The sequence below is a fragment of the Patiria miniata genome, unplaced genomic scaffold (genome assembly GCF_015706575.1).
Source record: "Patiria miniata isolate m_02_andy unplaced genomic scaffold, ASM1570657v1 HiC_scaffold_17, whole genome shotgun sequence".
Taxonomy (NCBI): domain Eukaryota; kingdom Metazoa; phylum Echinodermata; class Asteroidea; order Valvatida; family Asterinidae; genus Patiria; species Patiria miniata.
Genome location: NW_024037055.1, coordinates 13,634,908 through 13,662,223, shown reverse-complemented (window position 1 = coordinate 13,662,223; position 27,316 = coordinate 13,634,908). Strand labels below are relative to the sequence as shown.

Below are 27,316 nucleotides of genomic sequence, written 5' to 3'. Positions count from 1 at the left end.
GGTCAAATCACTAGTCAGTTAAAGTAAAATCAATAGTTAGTCAAAAGTCAAATGACAAATATTCAAATCAATAGTCAGTCACAAGTCAAATCACTAGTAAGTCATAAGTTTAATCAGTAGGTAGTCTCAAGTCAGATTACGAGTCAGTCACAAGTAAAATCACTAGTAATTCACAAGTTAAATCAATTGTTAGTCACAAGTCAAATCACTTGTCAGTCACAAGAAAAATAACCACCTTGTACTCATCTGAGGATAACGTCATGACAAAGCTGCAGCCGGAGAAAGTGGTCAAAAGTTAGTCTTTTTTTCAATCACAAGTTATTCAAAACTAAAATCACTAGTCAGTCACAAGTCAAATCACTAGTAATTCAAATCAATATTCAGTCACAAGTCAAATCACTAGTCAGTCACAGGTCAAACCACTAGTCAGTCACAAGTCAAATCACTTGTCAATCGAATCACTATTTATTCACAAGTCAAATCAGTAATCAGTCACAAGTCAAATCACTAGGCAGTCACAAGTAAATTAAATAGTCAGTCATAAGTCAAATCACCAAAAGGTCACGAGCCAGATCACTATTAAGTCGTAAGTATAATCACTAACTAGTCACAATTCAGATTATTAATCAGTCACAAGGCAAATCACTATTCAGTCACAAGTCAAATCACTTTGCAGTCACAAGTCTAATCACTATTCAGTCACAAATCTAATTAATAATTAGTCACAAGTCAGATCACTAGTAAGTCACAAGTCAGGTCACTAGTCAATTACAAGTCATGTCACAAGTCAAGTCACAAGTCATTCTCAAGTCTAATCACAAGAGAATCACGAAGTCTGTCACGAGCCAAATCACAAATAAGGTCAACAGTAACAATGGCATACAAATATGAGTAAGGAATATTGTCACCGTTTTTTGAAAGTGATAAATTGCTCTATGAATTAAGACTGGAGGACTTAATTGTGAGTGACTTGTTGTGACTTACGGGGGCTTGTGAATTGACACAACTTTGCCATTCAAGCCATATATGGCAGAAGAGCACTTGTGAAACTGAGTACAAGATGGGGAGCAATAGAGTAGCAATATCATTTTTATTAGGAGGGTAAACATTTCTTGAAAATGGCATTTGTACCTCCGTGCTGAAATGTTTTTTTTTCCGTGCCTATGCACAAAAAGGGTACACATTCTTTTTAAAACGGCACTTGTTCAGAAAAAAAAGACACTTGAAAAAAAAAACACTCTTTACAAAATATTGGGGGGTAAGCGCTAGTCAAAAAAGGGCATTTTAATGGTTAGAGGCAGTGTTTACAAAATAGTGGGTGGGTAAATGCCCCCTTACCCCTCTGCTGGCTTCGCCTATGGGGAGGGCATGGAACTTACATGTCTGTGATAGGAATCCAAAAGTGGGCAAACAAAGTGGAATATTTTAAGGAGTGGGAGGCCCCATCCCCATCCCTTATGTCTGCGTCGATTTGATGGTGTAGTCCGAACCTGTAAAGATATATTGAAAAAGGACTCGCAAATTATGACAACGATGCAAAACTGATTATAAACCCATACTAACGAATGAATGTTGACACCTTGGATTTGAAACCACAAACATGTTCCAGGCGAAATTGAATGGAGTTGTGTGCTTGCTCTTGTAGGGATTCCTGAATCAGGCACAGCAAGCCGTCGCTCCATGGGTCTTCTTGTCTTCGATAATGAAGATCAAACTCCAGTAACAAGGAGAAAGAGAAGGGGCGCTCCACTCGCTCCAACAGGGATTTCAGGTAATGCTGGAAGATGACGACCTGCTTAGTGATTGATGAACATGACTCAGTTACGCCATGCATAGGATTAACGCGGCATTAATTTGTTGCTGTGCACCGATGGCAGCCAAAGTATTTTTGTAAGACATCAGTTCCAAAACAGTATAAAAAATATGCAGGTGGCGTATCAAGTGGACTTGTCTTGCTTTTTTAACCTTTGTAGATTTTGTCTATCAATAAGGCCAATTCATGCATACCTGGGACAGTTTATCCATTTCTATTGGTCAAGAACCTTTCATGCTAGAGGGGTGTTACAAGAAGAAGTAAAAGGTTGGAAACTTTATATTTTTCACTTGTTTTGACTTTTTTACTCAAAGGTTATTATGAATGGGAATAAAAATGTGCTTGGCCGGTAGTTTATTTAAGACCAGCTGTGTGGCATGTTCACCGAAAATGTCCCTCGCCTTCGACTCGGGCCATTATCAGCGTCCATTCCCCTGATCCGGTTTTAAACGTACTTGTTTAAGACCGGCCAACAAGCACACATTTATTCCCTTATTAATGCAGAGGTTAAACAACCCTTCATGTGTCATTATAAATGGTGAGTTTGAAACAAACAATTGCAATTCAGATGGCAGGAACGGGCTATCACAAGCATAAAAAAAACAGTTCATTTATAGAAGGACTGGTAGACGTGCTCCTACATAACTAGACTCAAGACGGTGATTGGGTGTTTTTTTCCAAACCGTCTAAGGCACCTTGATTTGTTGCAGGAGGAGCTAGTTTATTTGACCTTAGCCTGGCACCAAACACTGTCAGTGGTACATGGCAAGGAAACATCATCATCGGTGGAGGATTAACACGTAAGCTGTTTATGGAATGAATTTTGAATGAAGTAGGTTTGAGGCAGTATTAGAACCAGTGAGGATTTGTGTTTCATATATAGGTCTCTCGCTGACCCAGGTGCCTGGCTTATATCTGGGTGCCGGAAAGTGAGCGTCACCATTGTAATAAAAAATTCAAATAGCACGGCATGCATTATGTAGTAGGCAAGCCTTTAAAGCTGTGATGGATCGCAACAACTGCAAAGCCAAAACCCATTGCCGTGTTGGCATGGTTATGACAACCATACACAGGACAGTGACCATGATGTCATTTGTTAAAGAATTCTTGGTTACTTCATGTAAAAGTAAGCCCTACTGTGACTGTCTAGTTTACATTGCACAATATGGATCTGTCGTGCATATAATCCATAGGTCACAAAGCAATTACCTGGGTACCGAATGTGAAAAAACCCAACATGTATCTAACAGAGCATACGCATAACTTCAATAGCTGGCTCACACCTATTATTGGATGTGGTATATTCAAAGATATTCAAAATTCCTATGATTTCACCGGATGCTTAATACTATTATTCACTTACTACAATTAGCTGATTGAAATCAATTTGACAATTTTATGTTGTTGTTGTTTTTTTAAATGTTATTTTTGGCCTTAAAACAATGTGCCTTTGATTGTTTGATGTCTAACAGCGAAGGGTCTTGGTGCTCTCGAAAAGCGCATTGCCAACATGACCATTGGGGAGTTAGAAGCAATGCTGGATCTTCAGAACATCGACCCATTCGTTGTCGTTCAACTAATGAAGGATCTACGCTCTCTTTACAGAACCTTTGTGAGTTGCATTTTATTCACAATAGTTTGTTTGTAGTTTAGAAATGAGGTGGGATTTTACCTGTAGCAATGACTCCAGGTCAAAGTTATTATACCTTTTTATACATGCAGTTACCAGACTATAGTAAGATAGCAGAGTAAGATACATTTTGGTTGCCAGTGCTATATATTAAGCTCCTTAGAACATTCTAGGTGAACATACGCAATGGGTGAAAAAAACCTGTAGGTAGGCCTTCGCTGCGTTATTGGGAAGTTTTTTATTGTTAGACAAATGAGGACCGAGTTATGGGGACTTTGTGCTGTCCCCATAGCGTTTTCAGTCCCCACTAATACCTGGAAGCGACAAGTGTGTGTCCCCACAACTACTGAACAAGAATTGGTGTTTTTGTTTGTCACCCCTAGAATTGCCACCCCTAGAAAGAACTATAAAAACAAATTTTGGCAACGGAACAAAATCACTGATGTGGTAACAAAACTCCTATGCACGCCCCATGGATACTCAACTCAAGGCAACCCTATCAGTTGAGATTGCTGATTTAGTTCTTATATTTTTCTCACTATCAGACAGAAGAACAGATTGACGTAGTCACTGAAGGCATTGCAGAGGATGCCTTCCAGCAGTTTGATATTGAACTGAGCGGCCAGATTACCTTCCCGAAAAGAAAACTCGTGTTTTTCAAGAAGTCATACAGTACCATGCTTGCTTACGTTATATTCTTAATGTTCCGTGAGTACCATCCACATTGACTATTTTCTTTTCTCAGCCCTATTTATATATGCAATCATCTGTCTCATATGTCATCATACGGACTCATGCTCAGGCTCATTGTAATGAAGAAGAGGTCATTCTTCCTTTACTGTATAACAACTGTTGGTTTGGACAATTTAGTGCACGCTGCGCTGCTCAATGTAATTGATGTTAATGTGATCAAAGTGCCCTTGCCTATGACTCAAATCATAGAAATGGTGGCCAAGATGGGAATTTAAGAGAGGTTTCGCATCCAAACGGATACAGTACACATACATTTAGCTATGTATACTGGTACGTTATCGACCACTCCGTTGTTTCACATTGTGTAGCATACGCATATGCCTAGTCATCGGAACTGTATTCAATAAAAAAAAAGTTTACTGCCTCCGGTGAAAGCTTTGTATCTACGACTAATCCTGCTTTGAAAAATTTTTTAAAATGGCACCAATTTTAAAAAAAAAAATCCTATTTTAATAAAATCTCCCCAATTCAATTATCAGAAAAGAGGATGAATATTGCCAATTTACTGTACGTTTCACACTGACGGGCAGCGCACGATATATCCGTAGCAGATAGTGAGTTGCGTATGACATCACAAGACCACACAAACTGATGATATATCCAGCACACTAACTGCAATGGCATATTAGATTAGGGTTTAAACTTCTAGGGGGCACTTGGGGACCCCCCATGACCCCTCCCCCTGTAGTTATGTCATTGGATAACTTTATACGTTTGCTTGAAAAACCTTTCCAATGAGCATTGGCAGTGATTTGAGTCTCAATGAAACACTGTAAAGTGCATTATTTTGAGAGAAAACAATATTGTTTATTTTTGTTTCAGATGTTGAAGCTGGTGGTTTCTGTGAAATAAAGATACCACTGTCTGTCTACTTTGTTTCAATGCATGCCACGGTAAAATACACACTTTTTGTCTCGCCTGAACTTTGTCCGGCAAATTAGAGACTATGCAATCACTATGTCTGTGTAGTATGTAGTATGTGTTTATGTGATATTTGGTAAAAGTTTCGTAAAATTGGTCTCATTCCAAAGGTTGAGGTCCTATCGGACCCAGACTTCAATCACAGATGCAACTTGGGAACCTTCATAATGGTTATCATGTCAATGGTCATCTGAGGTCAAGTTGTGAAATATTCTGAAAATGTAAAATTGGTCTCATTTGAAAAGTTGAAGTCCAATTGGAACCAAACTTGGGTCATAGATGCAACATGGAAACCTTCAAAGTTTGCATACCGAGGTCAAAGGTCAGCTGTGGTCAAGTTGTTCAATATGCTAAAAATGTAAAATTGGTCCCATTTTAAATTTAGTAACTCTTTAAAGATAATCGTGAAAGCAGGCGAGACGCGTGGTTGGAGAACCACCTTCCCTTAAAATACTGCTTTTACACTGGAACAGGTTTTAACTCATGACTTGTCAACAAACTACATTTAATCATGTGCTGCTTACCACCATCATCTTTTGTGACTGATAAAAATCCCACACTGATTTTCAGATCCCTTGTCATTTGAAGTGTGTATAAACCTGTTCTGTTTTGCAAAACTTAGAGCCACCTTGAAAGTCATCATGGTTCAGAGCAGAAAACACAGTGCAGAGGTTACCTTTCAACCTCATACTCCTTGTATAACTATCGTAGCTAATCTGCTCTTCATTGTTCACAATCAAAAATAAAAAAAACATTATGTACAGAAACAAAAATTGACTTAAAAGCATTGTAAACAAAAAACAAATGAAACAGATGTGAGTTTCTGTCGCTAGTGGTAAAGTGGATGTTGACTTCTTCAGTTATGCAATGCAAATAATGCTTCCGTCGTTGGCTGTCACATTGGCTGTCCTGTAACTTGTGCCTTAATCCTAATTTTCTCGACTCCATAGAAATCCATCTCCGCTTCGGGGGGGGGGGGGGGGGCGGGGGGATTTGGCAGACAAGCCATCTGTACCAAAGTCCATCAAAATCCACCTATAGAAGTGTTGGTCTCGTGGTGGATTTCTGCGTGATGCTTGGTTGGAGAACCACCTTGTTTCAAATACTGCTTTTACACTTGAACGGGTTCCAACTCACGATTTGGACCTGAAGCATTATGTAAAGCAGGGTCAGTGATGGAATTGGGCGGACTTGGTCCACTACTGAATTAATGACAGTAGAGAGTAAGGGTTAAATAAGTACTATTAATAGTAGTAGTAGTATTACTGAAGATAATAGAAAGTCTCATGCTTCACTTCACAGGGTGCGGTGGTACCAACAGTTGGGGCATATGCAAAAGCCGGAGTTTCAATATGTCTTTTGATAATTTGTGGAGGAATGGAACTCGAGGTACAGTTGCTCAAAACTTCCTTCCCCATAACAGCGGAGATATTCTTCTCGAAGTTCCCATTGGTTGTTGGGTAAGGCATTTTGAAGTGTAAAGTCTGTGGGTGTGTTGTTTTTTGTTTTTTGTTTTGTTTTTTTTTCGTTGTTGTTGTTTTTTGGGGGTTTTTTTGGTTTTTTTTGTTTTTTGTTTTTTTTTTTTTTGTTTTTTGTTTTTTGATTTTTGTTTTTTGTTTTTTGTTTTTTGTTTTTTGTTTGTTTTGTTTGTTCTTTTTTCTTTTTTCCAAACCAATGGAGGGAAGGCGGTTGTTTTTAGATTGATACTACTCATCTTCTTTTCCTCTAAAATAATAATAAAAAGGGAAAAGGAGAGAGTAAGTGTCCTCGAGTGTCACAGGAGGTCAAGTCCCCCCCCCCCCCCGTCCCCACCACTGCCCTACACTAGTTGTTAGATTAACTTTACTTTTTTGATTGATATCTCCAATAAAATGTTACCTGATGTCAGAAAACCGCTTGTGCTTACTATATTTTAATTTTATTCAGATAAACCCTTGATCTCAATAAACTAAGCAATAATGACTCTACTACATCTTGTGTATTATGTAGAATTACCTTGCGTGTGAAATTTATCGGACTTTCTTTTTCAACGACTGTTTCGTCAAGCAGTTAAAACATGAAACACCAAACAGTCACCAAATGGGTAGCTGTACGTGATGTCTTGCCTAAGATGGGTTTATTGAAATCCGTCTTAAGACGCGTCTTAGCAAAGATCTATCTTAGAAGGGGGAGTTTTCTTAAGTCCTAAGATGAGTCGATAGACAAAAAGAGTTTCATGAAATCTTTCCCTGGTTGCTGATAATGAACCACATAAAATAAGGAGACAAACAGTCAAGCTGTTTGGGGTCCATTAATGGAAAACCATTTATTCTAAAGCAACCAGGCCGGACCAAATCGAATTAAGAAAATTTTACGAAGCCAAACCACTTACACTTGAGTCTATATTGTAACTACATCTAAAAAAAGAAAGAAAGAAGAGAATACTCATAACACGGGATACAAAGTTAGTAAAAAGAAAAGGCAAAACTATTACCAAATTCAATGAAATAAAGAGCTTGAATCGGAATGAAGGTGACCTCACTTGCCTTCACAATATAAACCCGTTTCAGACACATAACAACAATACAAACGTATTTCATGGAAATGGCCCCGATGAATTGTCCATGTGTTTCCGTGACTCATGAAGGAGAGAAGTTGGAAACAGGATGAGGGGGACCTCCCATGTAGGGGTCATTGACCATGACCATAAGTTGTGGCCAGTGTTGTTTTTACATTAAATGTATACTGTCTCTTGTAGTTCTATGAAACATTTTTTTCCTTTAAAAACTACTCTCCCACACCATTTTCCCCTTATATTGAAAACTGATGCGCCTTCATACTATTATTCTTTATTGAAATCTATTTATTTCTTTATTTTCTTTCTCTTTTGTAGATTAAAATTGGAAATAGAAATGGTCCCACTCACCCTTGTCCTCAAAGGCATAGTGACATTTAACTTCTTTATTGGACACTTCACCTTTTATGAGCGGGACTTGTGGCGCTACCAAACCCCATCAATTGGCGAAACCATATTCCACAAACAGACCAAGAATCATGACCGATCACCACCAGAGATCTCAGAATATTCCTCTCAGGTAACAGTGTGACTAAAGTTTTATAATATTTAAATTTGGTAATCTTCTGATACAACTGAAATGCTTAAAAGTTTCACAATTTTGAGGTAATCTTATTAACCCATCGGTCCCTGTCCAGCCCCAAAGAGCCCCGCCTGTGACTCATTATACCGCTCCAAACCGCCCCAGTACTCTGGTTTTAATGGATTCATTAAGGACTAAATATACCGTGAAGTGCAATATAACAAGTGCTTAAGGCAAGCCTGTATGCTTATGTGTAAGTTCAAAAATGTAAGTTCAAAAATGCAAGGAACTACATTTTGCACTTTTTCAGGACAAAAAAGGGCCTAGAATTGCCAATGATAAGGCCCTTTCAGACTGTATCAAAATCCAAATGGAAAGTGAATTTGACTTCCAGCATAATTTGCCATAGTTTTACTGGTGCAAAAATTCACAGTGGGTATGATGCTAGGACATGACAAATTAATCTCATTAGGTTATCTGTTACGGCACCAAATATTAATCTGCCTTCAGAGGACAACCAACCTTTATGTGCACAGGCTTACAAAATGGCAGCACACTTGCATGGTATTTTGGTTACTCGAGTGAATGTCCCAACACCATTGAAAAGTTCAATGCAATATGCAAAGTCCTTGTTAGCTGCCCTTGCTGAGTGGGGCCTTACAGCAAAGATGATGTACTGATTTGGATATGTTTTAATTGTTACATTGTTTCTTACATCGTGGCCTCTTCTACCATCCGCCTTTGTAGCCCTGGACTTTAACTTTTAAAGGTATAGTATATCATTTGTCATTTGTGCGTATTTTTCGTTTGAAGCAACAAAAGCTCTCAAAATCTAAAGAAGAATGCTCGACAACTACCCCGATGAAGTTTTAGCTCAGTGAATGCTGTGTATTATGAGAAAACAATATTCTAGGATCTCAATTTCAATTCAAAAGTTCCTCAGTCAAGCTTTGAATTGCGCCAAAAATCAAGATCCGGGACACGTTCTTATTCAGTCGATTGCAGCTACATGATCTCACGCACTGAACCAACGAATACTAGCAACTGTGCACGTGTGTGTTGCCTGCACGCCTGCACGCCTGCACGCACCCGTTTTGCTTCCCCGAGTTAAAAACAGAAATTTCCAAATACGTGTCATTAGATGTATATTTGGAAATGGCCTCCTTTTTTGGTTTTCTTCAAAATGACATTTTGCCAGAAAGAATAATTTCACAGAGAGTTCGGTGCCATATTACTCTCTTCAAAACAAGTAAGCTTTTCAACAATAATTTTGTCGGTTACTTTTTGGATAGCTGCAAATGGTATATTCTACCTTTCACGGCAAGCAAATATATTGGTTTGAATATGCAACTGTTGGAAACAGTGAGCAGATAGATCGGGTAAAGATCAATTGTGTAATGATTTTAGGCTAATCATTTTATGCTTACTTATGGTAAATAATCTTTTAATACTTTTTTTTATCAAAAGGACGTTGAAGCCAGAAGTGCAGGAGGGAACAACTGCGGCATTGAGCAGGTTCCTGGGCTAGACTACACAGAGCCAGCCTTCCAGCTAGAGATGGTCGCAGCTGATGACAAGAGCATAGTCACGTTCTTCTACCAGGTCGGCACAGCACCAGGAGGCAGCGATGTGCTCACTAAGACAGAGTTTGGTGGACCCTCAGCCATCATTTCACAAGTAAGCAGTATGCCTTTATTGCTTGATAGTAATTCTGTCACCGCAAAAGTGAGCTTTTGCTCACTCCCTGCTATCAGACTATTATCAAGCCTGAAATATTTTTTGCGGTTTAGATTGACTTCATTTAAACCAAAAAGCAACCCTGACTTTGAGGCAGTGATTTGAACTGAAAGTTGTCTTGTATTGGTTGTCACACCATATAAAATCCATTGTAGATTTGGCCATTGGCCCTGCATGCCCATTTTTTGGTTTGTATACATATTCCACAATGCTTGTGATTTAGTTTAATCGAACTAATGTTGTTACCTGAACAAAAGTCAAGATCTCAGAAAGAAGGCATTTTTATAAAGTTACGGTGATATCTAGGAGTCAGGGTTTGCCAACCAGTTTTCACCAAGTTTTCTAATATTCTCCTTAATGCACATATCATTATTAATGTTAATAGATTCTGCTAGGGGGGCATCCTCTCTACTTCACCGTTCACGCCATGAACAATGAGGGAGGTTATGCCACTGCTACCTGCATCCTGCCGACCTTTGACGTCACCCTGCCGACGGGTCGCATCACGCCAGACTTCACCTCCACCAGTCACCCGTACATACTCCGCGCCGCGGCCGTGGTGTACGACGATTCCGTCATCTTGATGCAGAAGGAAGGCGTCGGTTTCGGCCCAGAAATCTGGGGCGATCAGATTGTGCCGTGGAATATCATCGATCTCACAGAGAGGGATGAAATTGGAACATCGGGTAAGTATAGAGAGATGGTACAAAATCCTCAACTCGGATAGACGTTGCCAACCATTTACAACAATTTTACTTCATGTTTTACGAAACACCCCTCTGACAACTCGTTCCCTTATAAGGACATTGGCGTGAGCGTTACGCGTACTGCGCGATGTCGCGCAAAACGCAGCTGGGCTGGTGTAGTGTAAATTTTGGACCATGAAATACTGATTCACGTGAAGTATTGCGCATGCATACGTGAGGTATGTGAACGTGCAACCAATGAAACGTTAAAAGGCACCGGATTTCATGAGAGTCCAAATTTCATGTGGCACTGAAAAAGTGTTTAAAACCAGCTAGCCATGTCTTTATCATCCGTTTAAGACCGGCCAATTGACGGGCTCTCGACCAATAGGAATGCGTAAACTGTCTAAGGTATTTATTAATGGTGTATACAATGATAGAAGGTAGTTATGGCGACTTCGCAAATATAGTCAGTATTCCGTCAACAGTGAAAATGAAAAGGTAGCCAAAAAAGGGCCTTTGCACCATTTCCACCAAGTGGCAGATGCACATTGGAAATCGGTCGTGAACGCAATGTACAAATGTCATTTATTGTCCATAAATATCTTCCTTATCATAACATATGTCAGCTTTGATGTATAAAACTATTACTAATTAATAAAAACGATAATAATTATCTTATTAGCGCCAAATCTGCCAAAGTGACACTCAAGGCACTTATACACTCAATAAAAATTACTAAAAACTTTAAAAACCTGGGGAATAAATTGTTACAATAATAATTCACAAGCATATCACAATAGCAACTAAGTTTCAAACAAATTAAAATAGAATGAAAGCCCATAAATACACTTACATACAATAACACTATAGCATTCAGGAACCATTAGCGCTAAAATTTAAACAGGAGAAAGGGACTAGCATAACATTAAAATATATTAATGTGTTACCAAGATTTCGTTCTTCACCACATGAAATAGTACTGACACAGCCTGTAGAATAATTTCTGGGTTCTTGGTGTTAAATACTACAGTATTTCTTCGCTGTTCTTTTTTTTAAATAGCCCGTGATCTGAAATACTTCACCAGCGCCAAGAAAGGCCGCCTCATCTCCAAGCCAACATCGACCTTCACCCGTCCCAACCCCGACTTATGTGCACGGGACTGCCTGGCCCTCCCAGAAAGCAAATGTCTGAGTATCAACTACGACTATCGGTTCTTCACCTGTGAACTGCTGGAGGAGATTGAGGGCCATGGGGTCGAAGTTCATGAGGTCAGCTGTAAAACAATTTACTCATCTCAGTCAACAGAATGAAAGTGGACTTCGAGGCCAGTCCCTTCCTTTGCAAAAAAAAAGAAAACTTGTTAACAACGCGATATTCAGAGTTTAAATGAACTTGCGAGTGTAATGCAAATTAAGGCAGGTTTATACCTCAGGTTTATGAATGCCAAACGACTTTAGACAATTTGCATCAAACTTTGCCAGAGTTAAAACATACACTTTTGTGAATTGCCACATGAACACTTGCTGTGGAGTCATAAATTTTCATTAGCTTCTGCGTTTGCAGCACGTATGAACCAAGCTGTACAGTAGGGTATACTTGATTCTGTCACAAGTCCATGGCAAATTAAGTCCATGCAGTCACAAGTAAATTACAAGTAAAGTCACAAGAAACAGTGGATGAACAATAACTAAGGCATGCCTTTGTCAAAGCTCATTTGAATAGAGGATTTTTTATGGACTTGCAGGGGCTTGTGATGGACTGGACTACATCCTTGCTGTATGTGCAACTGTGCTCTCTTGCAGTGAAAATGTAAACAATACTGAAAGTGTTTTTTACACAATCTGGTACACCTATGCCATCAGTTTTAAGGGAGTGCCATTATTTACTAATCAACAGTAACCACACAGCATTTCCTACACAGATTGAATGAAACGGTGTTATATTTTGACCTTGCGTTTCAGTCCGGACTCTTCACCCATTATGAGCGCCTGGGTGTGGGCCACGCTATAGAGTTCAACCACGAATCCCTCCAGCTCGTCCACAACAACCTCTACTACTTCAACATAGAGCTCCTGAACTACGTGGCGTATGAGAACATCATTTCATCCGTTGGCATCATAGCGGACTTCACAACACCGGAGCCGGGGCTGATCGTGAATGGGACCAGGGATGAGGTGGTGCGCGAAGCCTGTGTGGAGTTCACACCAGAAGAATGGGAGAGACGATGCATTGAAGACACACCGCTAGATAACCATCGGTATACAAACCACAGCATATATGTATATGTATCTGTATCTGTATCTGTATCGGAGTATAGGTACTCAAGGCACTAGAAGAATATAATTGATTTTCTGCATTTAGTACTGCCTGTAAAACCACAATTGCATGTGATGCTAGCTCCTTTGTAAAATTTCTCATTGCTAAAATGTGCATGAACTAATATACCTACTTGGGGAAAAGGTGTGCTTCTAAAGTGTGCTGTAATTGTTCATCATTAACAATTATGAGAAAAAACACATGAAAATTGCGACCAGGTTCAGAATTGTTGTGACGTCTAAATTTATCAGCTCCACACACAACTGGTGACATAATTTAGTCACTGTAGCGCCTAAAACTGCCCTGCGTATTACCCACTGAAGCGCCCGAAATCGCCCTGTCTATTACTCACTGTAGTGCCCGAAACCGCCCTGCCTATTACTCACTGTAGTGCCCGAAACTGCCCTGCGTATTACTCACTGTAGCGCCCGAAACCGCCCTGTCTAGTACTCACTGCAGTGCCTGAAACCGCCCTGCCTATTACTCACTGTAGTGCCCGAAAGTGCCCTGCCTATTAATCACTGTAGTGCCCGAAACCGCCCTGCCTATCACTCACTGTAGTGCCCGAAACTGCCCTGCGTATTACTCACTGTAGCGCCCGAAACCGCCCTGTCTATAACTCACTGTTGCGCCTGAAACCCCCTGTCTATTACTCACTGTAGTGGCTGAAACCGCCCTGTCTATTACACACTGTAGCGCCCGAAACCGCCCTGTCTATAACTCACTGTTGCGCCTGAAACCGCCCTGCCTATTACTCACTGTAGTGCCTGAAACCGCCCTGCGTACTACTCACTGTTGCGTCCGAAAGTGCCCTGCCTATTACTCACTGTAGCGCCCAAAGCAGCCCTGTTTATTACTCAATGTAGCTTACGAAACTGCCCCGTATATCACTCACTTGTAGCGCCCGAAACTGCCCCGTATATCACTCACTTGTATCGCCTGAAACTGCCCTGTCTATGACTATCTGTAGCGCCCGAAACAGCCCTGCCTATTACTCATTGTAGTGCCCGAAACTGCCCCGTATAATACTCACTTGTATCGCCTGAAACTGCCCTGTCTATGACTCTCTGTAGTGCCCGAAACCGCCCTGTCTATCACTCACTATAGTGCCTAAAACTGTCCTGCCTATTACTCACTTTAGCACCTGAAACAGCCCTGCCTACTATTCACTGTAGCACCCAAAACAGCCCTGTCTATTGCTCACTGTTGTGCCCGAAACTGCCTGGCCTGTGCCCGAGCACTTTGGTTTTATTGATTTTTCAGCGACTTCTTACATTGTAATACAAAGAAGTCCACTTAATGAGATTCAGTAATTCATAAAGATTGGAATTCATGGTTCTCAATTGCAAATTGTTCAATAAAATATAGTTGTACTAGTTACAGCAAAACCAAAAGAGTTATCCCTTCTGTGCAAAAGACCCTTAATTACCATGTCAGTGGATTGTCTCATGTCAGGATATCTGAAATCGTTCTATGTTTAAGACCGGTTGGAATCTGGATGCTATTCTTTACCCGAGGCAAAGACAAGGGTAATTATCAGCATCCAAACTTCAACTGGTCTTAAACATAGTATTTAATACCGACCAAACACATATTTATTCCCATTCAAAAAATATCTGTTCGGTCAAAAAAACCTAAACTTTTCGGTCCAAACTTGTCATAACAAGTCGAAACTGATTTTGTTCAACAGTTTCACTTATTGTTTTCCGAACCCCCCTCTAGCTATGTGATAGAATGTGCAGCTGTCGAGTAGGAGGTTAGTCACTCCTTTTATGGAATATTGTTGCGTGCGATGTCGTGTAGATGCAGCTGTGGCAAGTGCGTTTTGAATTTAGGAGTATGAAATACTGACTCACTGAAGTTATTCGGCATGCCTACGTGAAGATTGTGAACGTTTAACTAATAAAACGGTAAAAGGCATTGGATTTCATAGGAGTCAAAATTTCATGTGACACTGAAAAAAAGTGTTTAAGACCAGCCAGCCATGTCTTTATCATCCGTTTAAGACCGGTCATGTGATGGGCTCTCGGCCAATTGGAATGGGTAAACTGTCTTATGAATTTATCAATATTGGTCAATGGCGAAATTGTCTCTGATATCATCCACAATGTTTCTATTTCTTTCAATGCTCCCCTCAGGTATATTACTGATGGTTCTGGCTCTATGACAGTATTTAATGGCTATGAGGAACTAGTGGATATGCTGTATACCAGAAGCAATACCTTCATGGCAGGTAAGGGGTGGGCGGGGCCTGATATAGGAAAAAGGGGTGGACCTAATAGCGATCTCAGTTTTTTTCAGGTTTTTGTCTCTTGTTTACTCGTTGCAACACTCCTGCATAAATTCAAAACCTACGTGTGCTTGATTTCATCAGTTGTAATGAGACGTGTTATAAGCTTTGCATGGTGGAGGATCAAGAGTTCGGTGATTGTGCCACATCTCTGATAGTCCTACTTTGACGATCATGGTCTTTAACCCAGTATTCTCGGGACCAAGATACTGCAATAATAGAATATAGAGAAACATGATGATTCTCTATCAGCCTGTTTGTAAATCATCAATAAAGTTTTATTCGAGTTATCCCGTGCTTTTTAAATATTAAAAGTGATTATACAAATGTTTTATTGCAGCCAACTGGGATGGTTTCCATGACAACGAGACTGGTATCTACGGCTACACCTGGTCCATTGGTTATGCTGTCTGTGAGGATGATGTCAGCATGCACATTGATCCTCATGCTCATCTGTTTGATGAGTCAGAGTGGACCCACGAGGGACTAGTTGTCAATGTCAATCTGCCAGGTAATTCGTCATCAATCACCAAAGTATTATGCATTGTTTAACTTATCAGGATAGTATTGACTGCTTTCTGCTTCTTCTTTCGTTTGGAGTGTACAGCCTACAGTTGTAGGTCAGGGGTAGATATCAAGGCCATGGTATCATCAGTTACGGTGTGGATGACTTTAAAGCCGGGAAAAAGCCTCGGTGGGCAGTCAATCACAATGTGCTGGATGGTCTGGTCTGGATGTCCACAGTCACAAGCAGGGCTCTCTGTCATCCCCCACTTATGCAGGTGATAGGCTGTTCTTGTATGGAGGGTGCAGATTCTGTCCAGGGTTAGCCATTGCTTGCGATGGAGGTCAAATCCGGGTTATTTTACTGTGGGATCTGTGATGATCTCTCCATTGTTGGTGTTCGCATCTGCTCAGAGTCTGCGCCACTCAGTCTTAGGATCAAAGTCATCCAGGGATTCGACTGAAGACCAAAAGGGCTTGCGGGACTTCAGGCGCATGTTGGACAGGTTTTCCAAATCAGCATGGATGGGAAGGTTAGGGTTATGGCCTCGATTGTGCATAAATCCTTCAACATCCTCTCTCTTCTCCGTATGTTGGGAGGGGCAATGTGAGAGAGGACAGGGAGCCACTGCAAAGGAGGTGACTTCAGCGTCCCTGTGATGACCCGCATTGCAGAGTTAACGACAGTGTCGACTCGTTTTGCGTTGCAGCTGTTAGCCCAAGCTTTTGAGCAAAACTCGGCTGTTGAGTAGACTAGGGCTAAGCTAGAAGTACAAAGGGTGCGTGCACTGGATCCCAAGCTGTAGCCTGCAAGTTCCCTAATGATGTTGACCCTTGCTTTCAGTTCATCAGCCACCCTCCTCAGATGTTCTCGATAGGCGAAGCTGCGATCTGGGGTAACTCCGAGGTACTTTGTGAATTCGTCATTCTTCAGTTGCTTGCCACAAAAGGACTCTTGGTGCTTTGCATTGTCGAGCCGGTTGTTGAGGTGAAACGCAGTGACAGTTGTCTGAAATGGATTTGGACAATATCTGCAAAAAGTGAGGTACTCCTCCATCCCTTTAGACCTTGAATGACTACTGTGCTGATATCCTCAAGGTTTGCTCCCTGGTAAGCAAGGGCAAGATCATCTGCATATGCAAACTTCCTGGAGGAGGTAGTTGACATATCACTCTCACAGATGTTGATTGCATTGACCATGATAGTATGCAACTATTGACCGCTTTGAGTGGTACGGTGAAACTATTTCCTCCAGGAGGTTCGTTTAGTGTTCTTTGTTGATGCCCTGATGAGTCAGAGTGGACCCACTCTTACATCCGCTACTTGTTTCGAGTTGCTGTTCAGTGTTTGTATCCTATGGAGATTGGCAAACTTCAGAAGGCGCTGTAACCAATCAAAAACCTTTGAGTGTAGTGCCCGATCTGGCACTATACTCCGGAAATTACGCGCGCTGTGTCTTGACGCGCAAATCTAGTACACGCTGATGCAAATTTCATGTACTAACCTATGTTGGTGAACCACACGTGACCGTGTTTCAGCCAACCAGGACAAAGAACCAGCAATAGGTGTGTTATAATATCCAACTATTGACAACTTTGGGTGAAATTTTAGTGAAACTATTTCCCAAGGGCGTCCATTGAGTGTTCTTTATTAATCCCCACGCTCATCTGTTTGATGAGTCAGAGTGGGACACATAAGGGTCTGCTTGTAAATCTCAATATGTCGGTTAAATCATCATTAATGGTATTACTCAGTGTATGGTGCATTGTTTGATTGACCATGATAGTATACTACTATTGACCGCTTTGAGTGGTATTGTGAAACTATTTCCCCAAGGGGTTTCACTGAGTGTTCTATTTTGATACCCATGCATGATTACTCAGAGAAGACCCACCAGGGTCTGGTTGTCAATTTCAATCTGCCAGAAAAATTTTCATCAATGTCAAAGAATTAAGCACTGTTTAATTGACCATGATAGTATACAACTATCAACTGCTTTGAGTGGTACAGTGAAATAATTTCCCCAACCATGGTATTTGAGTTTTTATGTGCAAACCGAGAACTAGAATTTTATGCTGGCATGATGTAAAAATAAATTGAAAATAAATTGGAATTGAAAAAATGTTGTAAGTTACGCACTGTTTCATGAAATAAGCCGTAGGAATTTACAGTGAAACTTGGTACAGAGGTGATTTATAGTCGTTAAACGTTGTTGATGACAAGATCTTTGTATTATAAGATGGAATTTTTGCGCTGGGGTGATATAAATTAGTGATTTTTTCCAACTTTCCCTCGGGAGGTAACACACGGAGTATACAGTGTTTAAAAACGTCGGCGAAGGGCAAAACCTAATTTGATTTAAGATCTGTGTACTTGAATAACTATATAATAAGGGAATAAAAATGTCCTTGGCTCGGTTTTAAGCACTTTGTTTTAAGACCCATTTTGGTGTCTGGATGATGATACATTGTAATGACGCGACCCGAAACGAGTTTACGAATTGTTGTAAATAGCTCCTAGAACAGAACGCGGCTGTGCCGGTGTAATGGTCAATTTAGGACTATGAGACACGGACTAATTGTTAGTATTGTGCATGCCTATTGAGGGTTGTGAACTTTCAACCAATAAACGGCTAAAATGGATCGGATTTCATAGGAGTCCATATTTCATGCGACTCTGGGAAAGTGTTTTAAGACCAGCCAGCCGGTGTTTAATCGACCGTTTAAGACCGGCCACGTGATGGACTCTTGACTAAAAAGGAATGGGTAAACTGCCTTAGGTATTTATGAATGAGATTTAATGAGATCATTGGAATTGTGTATAAATGCAATTATTTTTTTGTCGTTTGATATCATTAGATGATGCATACTTAATCACCGTGCGTGCGCTCAACAAAGTAGAGTTTGGCGGTCCTATGGCTCTCTCTGTGTGTCACAGCACCCCTCTGATTGTTGACAATACTCCACCCATCATTTACAGCATGGATCGCATCACTTACGACTCGTCCATCGGTAGAATTGGAATGCAGGTCAACGCAACGTAAGCAATCAGATTTTATTTGGCAATAGTATGTTTGTGTTTTCATCATTTGCGTACAACATACTGCCACAGTTTCCAAATTTGAATTATTTGTCTTCACTGATCGTATGCTGTAAAACCCTCGTGAAATTTTTATCAAGCACTAATTTTCAGGATAGCTAGAGCATGTGAAAAAATGACAACCTTCCATATTTTGGACTCGAACTCATGACCTGCAATTTACTAGTGCAAGTGACTCAACCACATCTGAATGACTGTGTATAAGGTGTAGGGTTCACGTCCCATCTGAGGAGACCTGTTTTCTCACAAGTTTCCAGGCAGCAATGAGTTGCTCACAAACGTATGTGGGTTTTCAAATTCTCTCAAAACTCACTGACAGAGTAGAGTTTTAATCGAGCAATCACAAATAAACCATGAGTCATCACATGTCAATGACTAGTCATCAAGTCCCTAGTCAACTCACAAGCTAATAGATGAACTGTGACAAAGGCACTCCTTTGTCGTTATTCTTCTCTTGATATTTCTGACCTGACTTGTGAACTGATCTGTGAATTGACTGGTGATTGACTCCATTACAATTTTGGTCACTGTTGTCACAAGTTGTGATGTCAGGAGGAGGTATTAGGCATGCACCATCTTGTCATAGACGAACGTTTTAAAAGTCCACAAGTTTGTATCTAAGGATTGCCTCTTTATGCCTAAAAGCCGGTTCGCACTCGGCTAAAAAGTGAACGCAACGGCAAATTTCTGTCATTAGGGCAAGTTTTCGTGCTGCAAATTTGCAAAAATTGAACACATTTCAACTCTGTCGAATTTCGGAGCAAATGCTTCGTGACGTCAAATTCGCATCACATTCGCTTTCGCATGAAGTATGAACTGGCCTTTAACAAGTATATTTCTGTGTATAGATGCACACACACATGTAATCCGTTCGAATTTTATTCAAACTTAATTCCCCTTTTCGTCGATTTCCTTTTTGATAATGCCCAGCGATCCTGAGTCCCATCTGTTTGAGTATCACCTAGCAGCAGGCAAGACAACAAGGGATAAGTCACTGCGTGATTGGGAGGCTCACGTCTTGGCTGAACAGCTCTTCATGGACTTCAAGATACCCAACGGCATACCCTGCTGGGCTAAAGTCAGAGCAGTCAACAACGGTAAATAGAGATTGGTCTTTTGGAAGTTGTATATCAAAAACCTTAACTGATTTTGGCAAATGGTGATATCAATGATCGGTAATAGAGATTGGTCTTTTGGAAGTTGTATATCAAAAACCTTAACTGATTTTGGCAAATGGTGATATCAAAGATCGGTGAAAACAAAAACCCAAATTGTTTGCAAAAAAGGAACCATACAAACACAAATTATGCAAACTCCTTTTTAACAGCTGCCCGGTGTCTACAGAAGGATTATCTGTTGCCCATTTTCATCCTATTTCACAGTTGACCTAAGAACTATCATTCACGCGGATGAGCCCATTCTAGTTGATGACAGTCCACCCATCGCTGGCGACCTGTTTGATGGACCCTATGCCGGGCGAGATCTGGTCTTTACCAAGGACAGGAATGAGGTGAGCTCTAAAAGTGTCCTCAAAATTGTATGTTTTATATGAGCTCATGATACATGGGTTTTTAAGTGTGTTGAGAAGTGAAATCATTTACGCCTCGACTATGGAGTCAATTGCCGACATTAGACAGGATTAAACAATGCACTGTGAGATTGGAGGCGATATGGCTGCCTGCTTTCTCACTGATCATTATTATATTGGCTCATTTTGCGCAGAGAGTTATATGCCTCCTGTAGTGGTCTTATGAGTAGCATTTTTGGCCCTGTACCTAGAAGTAATTAGGCACAAACACTTAGGTTGCATCCGAATCAGCTGTCTAGAGAAAGGTCTTGGTCTGCGCCCAATAGAAAAACGCGGGGATGTGTTGACAATACACGTATTTATAGCTCTGGAAGCCCGTTTCGGACACGGCCTTAAAGGGAATGTACATCATTGGCTTTTGCTGTAATTTTCAGAAATGAACTATTTGAGGGGTTAGTATAATAGATCAAATATTGTTACACTGACATGTTTGAAGTTTTGTGTTCGAAAATGCTGGAAAAACCAAGAAAAACAAAAATGTTCAAGTAGTCTGGTTCCTTGACTCCACTAAAGATAAAATGGATCAATTTATAAATGCCGGAAAATTGTAAGGTAAGGGAACCAGTCTAGCTGGCCTGCACCCGTTCATGAACATGTAACCAATAGCAAACAAAATTTGGACTGAAAAAAGTGTAAAGTTGGAGCAGTAGTTAAAAAATAGTTAGGTTTTTCCAACGGTGGTCGGCCGACCACCGTTGGAAATGTATACAAAAATACAATTTTCTTGAAAATGACTTGATACCAGGTGCCATAATTTTACAGGATGCTTTAGACTGTCATTTACCAACATCCTAGTAAGGTATTTCGTAAAAACTTGGTAGTTTTAATTTTTTGATGTTTGCAAATGTTGTATATTCCCTTTAATCTGGCCAAAAAAGATTAAGTGACAACAGTGGCCAGAACTGATATTGCAAGCACAGAGAGCTAGTATCTTTATACTTCACAAATTAAAAATCGAACGATTTAAAAAACCTGATTATAATTCAAAGATGATATTCGATGTGTGGTGTTTATACACAATTATATAATTTCAGCCCGATAAAGAGAGGAAAAAGTGGCTTTTAAGAAGTGCTGTTGCTGTACAACACCGGTATTGGATTCTATGAAAGAGAAGTTTCCTGACAAAAGTGTCAGCATAAACTTAAGTTGCTCACAAGACATTGATAAAACTGAATGGTAAACTGAATGGTAAATTTGTATAATTTGAATATAGCTTTCAATTTGATTGGGTATATTTGTTAAGTTCTTTCAAATTTTCATTTTACCCTGCTTTGTAATGGTTAGATTTGTGCCAACTGGCACAATTGGTATGACCCCGAGTCCGGGATCTTCTCCTACCTCTGGGCAGTGGGGACCCAGCCTGGCCTGAGTAACGTGGTGGACTTTGTCAAAGTGTCTCGTCATGAGCACAGCGCCTGCTCTGGCTATGTGACCCTACAGCACGGGGAGACGTATTACTCAACGCTGGTAGCCTTCCATGGTGGATATGATAAACTCAACGTGTCGGCTTCTTCAGATGGAGGTATTTAGTGACATTTTATTAAATGTGTGTGTGACTAGAGATATCTTTTGGAACTTCTGCCTTCCGCTTGACTTGTTATTTTATTACAAGCATAGTAATTGCAACAAGCATAGTATAATATTAAACAAGCATAGTAATCACTGTGAATAATTTCAAAATAGTCACCATGAAAATTGTTGCTGTCATGACTATAGTTTTGTTTTAATTGCCAAATCCATTATCAGTATTATACAGGGTGACCCAGGAAAAATGCAACCCTAAAACATTAGCCTTTAAAAAAAGGGATTGGTGGATTTTTATGTTTTGGGTATCAGAGTAAAGCTGAGAGCTTTTTCCTTTCAACTACTGAAAAAGTCATGAAAATAGCACTTTGGGTTGCTGAGAAAATGATATCTTCTATCTTCTCAGTGACTGTGGGTCTGACTCCACCGCTACAAGGCAGTGTCTATGACGGCCTGCTACCAGGACGTATCGATCTAGGATTCTCTCCATTCATTTTAATTTGGATCATATACATGTATTGATATTTTGATATCTTCTATCTCCTCAGTGACTGTGGATCTGACTCCACCGCTACAAGGCAGTGTCTATGACGGCCTGCTGCCTGGACCTACTGATTTAGAATTCTCCTCAATGCCAGCCACTGTGGAGGCTCAGTGGCAAGGATTCTCTGATCCTGACTCTGGTATCGACGACTACCAGGTTACAGTCTATCGCAAGCATGATGGCAGGTGAAGACAAATTGTTTGAAATTTTGACTGAATACTTTTGCTTGCACAATCTTATATTGCCTGCATGGTTATGGAACTGATTGACTCAAATAACCCAAACTAATGTAGTTGATATGCAGAGTTTTGTTCATTTGATTTGATAACATGAAGTACATTGGTTAGTGTAATACAATAGTCGTAAATTCTTTATTATGAATATTCTGTTTCATTTGAAATATTTAGCTCCAATGACACCGATGAGTTTGAGGTTATCCACGAGGCAGAGGCAGTAGGCAGCGAGACATCCTCCATTGAGTGGCATCACTTCCATCTCCACCACAAGGACCAGGTCTATGTCAACCTACGCACCATCAACCAGGCAATGAATCGCATTGATACTGCGACGGATGGGTTCTTGGTAGACCTGACCCCTCCGATGCTGAGAACACTAGGAGATGGGCTTGTGGTGGGTGAAGATGCTGACTTCCAGGTAAGTGAACGCCATCTAAGGTCTTAGGTCATTGCCTGAATCACATTAATACTCAGATGAGTAGTGGGTTATTGGTAAACCTGACTCCTCCCATGCTGAGAACCTCAGGAGATTCCAGGTGAGTTAACATCCTCTTTGCAAGTCGGAGTATGGATGTTCCTAAGAATGTAATTGTGGAAGTGTTTGAATCCTATAATATTTGCCCGAGTTTTAAGTACATGAAATGTGACGGAGGCTGGTGTTTAGGATGAACTGTCTCGCTGTCTAATAAGGAATTAAACAGTGACAGCAATTATGTCTTATACGTCTTGTTTTACATGCAGTCAAATTTCGACAGTCTCTCTGTGCATTGGGACTACTTTGATGATGAGTCTGACATTGAATCCTTTGAGTTGGCCATGTACGAGATGCGACAAGGCAACAAAATCAAGATCTTCCCTGCAGGTAAGATTATAGAAATCAGCTAGCAGTATATACAGGATGTTTATAAAGCAACCAAAGGGAAGTCTTAAAATAAAGATGTATTATGTGTTAAGTATAGTTACTCAAACTGTGTTCTCCTCTTTTTCAGACTCAAACCCCAACAGCTTTGAATTAATATCGGATGCCAATGCCAAGTCCCACACACAGACCGGTCTGGCATTGCGCAGCGGGTCTATCTACATCACACATGTAAAGGCAAAGAACCAGGCTAAACTGGCAGCCTCTCACGAGACCAGTGGTATCAGGGTGGATCCTACTCCTCCGGTAGTGAGTTAATGCGGCATCCTTCTTCTGTTTTCTTCCATTACATTACTTTTCCCTGGAGTTCGTCCTTATTGTTTGTATTGTATGAGTAATATGCAATCAAGCTGTGAATGATATTTTGATATTAGAAAGAGATATTGTTTTTGCCGAAAATGTTAACTTCGGGAGACATTCTCATAAACAAATAATAATAATAACAATTTATTTAGCGCCAAAGTCTGCCTAAGAGAAGTTAAAGGCGCTTCACAGAGATACAATTTTAAAGCTACAAAGGCCAATAACAGTTTAAATATAAATGAGAGAGATGTTAATAAAAAATCATAAATACCTTAGACAGTTTACCCATTTCCATTGGTCGAAAGTCAGTCACGTGGCATGTCTTAAACGGATGATAAAGACATGGCTGGTGTTAAACACTTTTCCAGTGTCACAGGAAATGTTGACTCCTATGACATCCAGTGCCTTTACCGTTTTATTGGTTGAACGTTTACAATCCTAATGTAGGCATGCGCAATACTACGGTGAAACAGTATTTCATAGTCCTAAATTCACAACGCACTCCCCACAACTGCATCTGCGTGTCATTGCGCAGTACACGCGATGTGCGCGCCAATCTCCTTAACAAAAGTTGTTAACATCTTACAAAAAACAGAAAGTAAAATTGTTGAACAGAATGCTGATAATTACCCTCGGTTTTGCTTAGGGTAATTAACAGCATTCCAGACTCCAACCAATCTTAAACATAGTGTTTAACAAAACCTCCCAAGCACACATTTATTCCCTTAATGTTACTAAAAGGCGTATCCAAGTAAAAGTAAGGGACCACAAAGAAATGAATTAATATAGTCACAAAAGCCAATTAAACAGAAAATATTAGCCTATGTAATCTACAATAAAAGCAAAAATTACTTTAATTTGGAAAAACTGATAAAAGCCAGACCAGCCAGTAACAGTAACCAAATAAAATACAAAACAGTCTACAAGCAATACCTTAATCTACATAAAAAAAACCTAATCCCCCAATAACACACGCTCACAAAACAGTTGTCATTACTTAAAAAAGTAAAAAGCGAACAAAACGTGGACAACCATATATCCATTGATAAATGATTTGTCAAAGAAATATCCTCCCAAAATCCCATTTCTACAAACTTTCCCAACCCAAACCCTTTCGGTTATATTCTTGTCCTAATGAATCATTTTAAGTAACTTTTGACATTAAATGTTTTTCTTGAAATGGTACCAGTAGTTGAAACATTAGAACATGAGGGACACATTTCATATTGTTTCCATTATAATACATGTCACATGTAATGCTCTGCATTATCGTGCCAATTCTAAAATTGCTCCATCAATAGGTAATGTGCAGGACATAGCTTTTTCTTTAGTTTTCTTGCTTTTTGGAAGAGGGGTATTTGTTTTTGTTTGTCACAAAGCATTCACTGTTAAGCTTCAGAGAATGTTTGTATGGATAAGAACTTCAGTGGAAAAAGTACCTGAAAGTGATTATAATTTCTGTTATAGATGAGATATGTCCGCGGAGGCAATCTGGACGGGGAGGGTGAAGAAGTCATCAATGGATATTTGTATCAGAACAGTCGCAGCACCATCCAGGCCTCGTGGCTGGCTGTAGATGGACAGAGTGGCATCAAGAGCTATTGGGTGGCAGTGGGAACTGCTCCATGTCAGTATAACATTACGAATTAATGTCTCAAAACAGAGACTGTTATTTTAATGTCGACCTTATGTGTAAAGGCAGAGTCAGAGGGCATAAGTAAACCCGTTGTTGGTTTATTGTTTATTAGATTTAATTAACAAAGAATACCCTCTACGAAACCTGCAATGCATGAGGTATATTTCAAATAGAAAAACACAATCCGATTAGATAGCATTTTGTTGAAAGAGTGATGACATTTGACAGCTAATGGTTTTCAATCGGCCGAAAATTAACCTAGGGCCTACACGCACAAACATTCACACATGTTCGTGTTTTACATAACTTTCGAGGACAAGCCATTGTCTTTCCTTTGCCCCTGTAATATAACACCCTCCCGTAGACTAAGCACATAAACACCCGATCGAGCACCGTTTTCAACAAAACATGAACGAGCGAGGTCAATAGTCTTTTGTTCACCCTTGGTCAGTCAGTCCTCGGGCCGGTGTGTGTGTATGCAGTGTATGCCCGCCCATCCGTACTTTACCATAACGTTCGAGGACAAGGCATTGTGTTTCCCCTTGTTCCTGTAATAAACACTCATAGTCTAATCACACACATACGTTTGAGGATCGTTCTCAACAAATGATATTTGACTGAGGACAAAATAAATGATATGTTGTTCTCTCTTTGTCCTGCTGTCCATGTATACAGCTGTGCCGAAAACAATGAATGTAGCTGTAGGAGACACAGAGAGAGTCAGCAGTGTATGGCCTCCATTTTTGTTGCTGGAATCGTGTGAAATCACCTGTTAAAATTTCAGATTTTGACCGAATCAGAGACCAGCACTTTTTGTCTACAGCTGCCATGCACACTGATAGTCTGTAGCTCATCAAAATGTCAAAATCTAAACTTGTGGCACCAAAAAAAAATAGCAAATTGAAGCGTGGGTGCAGAGAAGGATCTGATGAATATAAACAGTATCAATGAGTATTAAATGCATATTTCTTAAATTGTTTCTTTAGATTCTGAACAAATCCAATCTTACACCTCCCTGGGCCCCAAGAGAGATGGTATCCTATCAGACCTGAATCTCCAACTGACCGACCCATCAACATGTAGTGATGAGGGATTCACCCTGGATTGTCGGCCGGTCTACTACGTGTGTGTCAAGAGTCAGAACGGTGCAGGGGCATTCAGTGACGTCATCTGCTCCTCACCGATCAGAGTGGTGGCAGAAGATCAGGCAGGTGGGTTCTTATGAAGTAATACACTACTACGTGTAGGTCAAGGGTCAGAACGGTGCAGGGGCATTCAGTGACGTCATCTGCTCCTCACCGATCAGAGTGGTGGAGGAAGATCAGACAGGTGGGTTCTTACGAAGTAATACACTACTACCTGTATGTCAAGAGTCAGAACGGTGCAGTGGCATTCAGTGACGTCATCTGCTCCTCACCAATCGGAGTGGTGGAGGAAGATTAGATATGTGGGTTATAATGAAGTAATACACTACTACGTGTGTGTCAACAGTCAAAACGGTGCAGGGGCTTTCGGTAACGTCCTCTGCTCCTCACCAATCAGTGTGGTGGAGGAAGATCAGACAAGTGGGTTCTTATGAAGAAATACACTACTACGTGTGTGTCAAGAGTCATAACGGTGCAGGGGCATTCAGTGACGTCATCTGCTCCTCACCAATTAGAGTGGTGGAGGAAGATCAGACAAGTGGTTCTTATGAGGTAATACACTACTACGTGTGTGTGTCAAAAGTCAGAACG

At 40.4% G+C, this 27,316-nt stretch overlaps 1 protein-coding gene across 1 annotated transcript in view; it reads left to right on the top strand.

Moving 5' to 3' along the window:
• The window catches only part of LOC119724047, a 154,855-nt gene that overhangs the window by 84,151 nt on the left and 43,388 nt on the right, over positions 1 to 27,316 (top strand). The window contains exons 71-93 of the mRNA XM_038194969.1: positions 1,646 to 1,771; positions 2,524 to 2,613; positions 3,286 to 3,425; positions 3,989 to 4,151; positions 5,019 to 5,089; positions 6,420 to 6,577; positions 7,990 to 8,191; positions 9,662 to 9,871; positions 10,317 to 10,617; positions 11,681 to 11,889; positions 12,583 to 12,878; positions 15,076 to 15,170; positions 15,568 to 15,738; positions 18,590 to 18,770; positions 19,761 to 19,927; positions 20,213 to 20,340; positions 21,703 to 21,940; positions 22,491 to 22,671; positions 22,894 to 23,140; positions 23,464 to 23,584; positions 23,712 to 23,890; positions 25,412 to 25,571; positions 26,567 to 26,791. Coding sequence (XP_038050897.1) covers positions 1,646 to 1,771; positions 2,524 to 2,613; positions 3,286 to 3,425; positions 3,989 to 4,151; positions 5,019 to 5,089; positions 6,420 to 6,577; positions 7,990 to 8,191; positions 9,662 to 9,871; positions 10,317 to 10,617; positions 11,681 to 11,889; positions 12,583 to 12,878; positions 15,076 to 15,170; positions 15,568 to 15,738; positions 18,590 to 18,770; positions 19,761 to 19,927; positions 20,213 to 20,340; positions 21,703 to 21,940; positions 22,491 to 22,671; positions 22,894 to 23,140; positions 23,464 to 23,584; positions 23,712 to 23,890; positions 25,412 to 25,571; positions 26,567 to 26,791 — 4,059 coding nt within the window. The remainder of the gene's footprint in view (positions 1 to 1,645; positions 1,772 to 2,523; positions 2,614 to 3,285; positions 3,426 to 3,988; positions 4,152 to 5,018; positions 5,090 to 6,419; positions 6,578 to 7,989; positions 8,192 to 9,661; positions 9,872 to 10,316; positions 10,618 to 11,680; positions 11,890 to 12,582; positions 12,879 to 15,075; positions 15,171 to 15,567; positions 15,739 to 18,589; positions 18,771 to 19,760; positions 19,928 to 20,212; positions 20,341 to 21,702; positions 21,941 to 22,490; positions 22,672 to 22,893; positions 23,141 to 23,463; positions 23,585 to 23,711; positions 23,891 to 25,411; positions 25,572 to 26,566; positions 26,792 to 27,316) is intronic.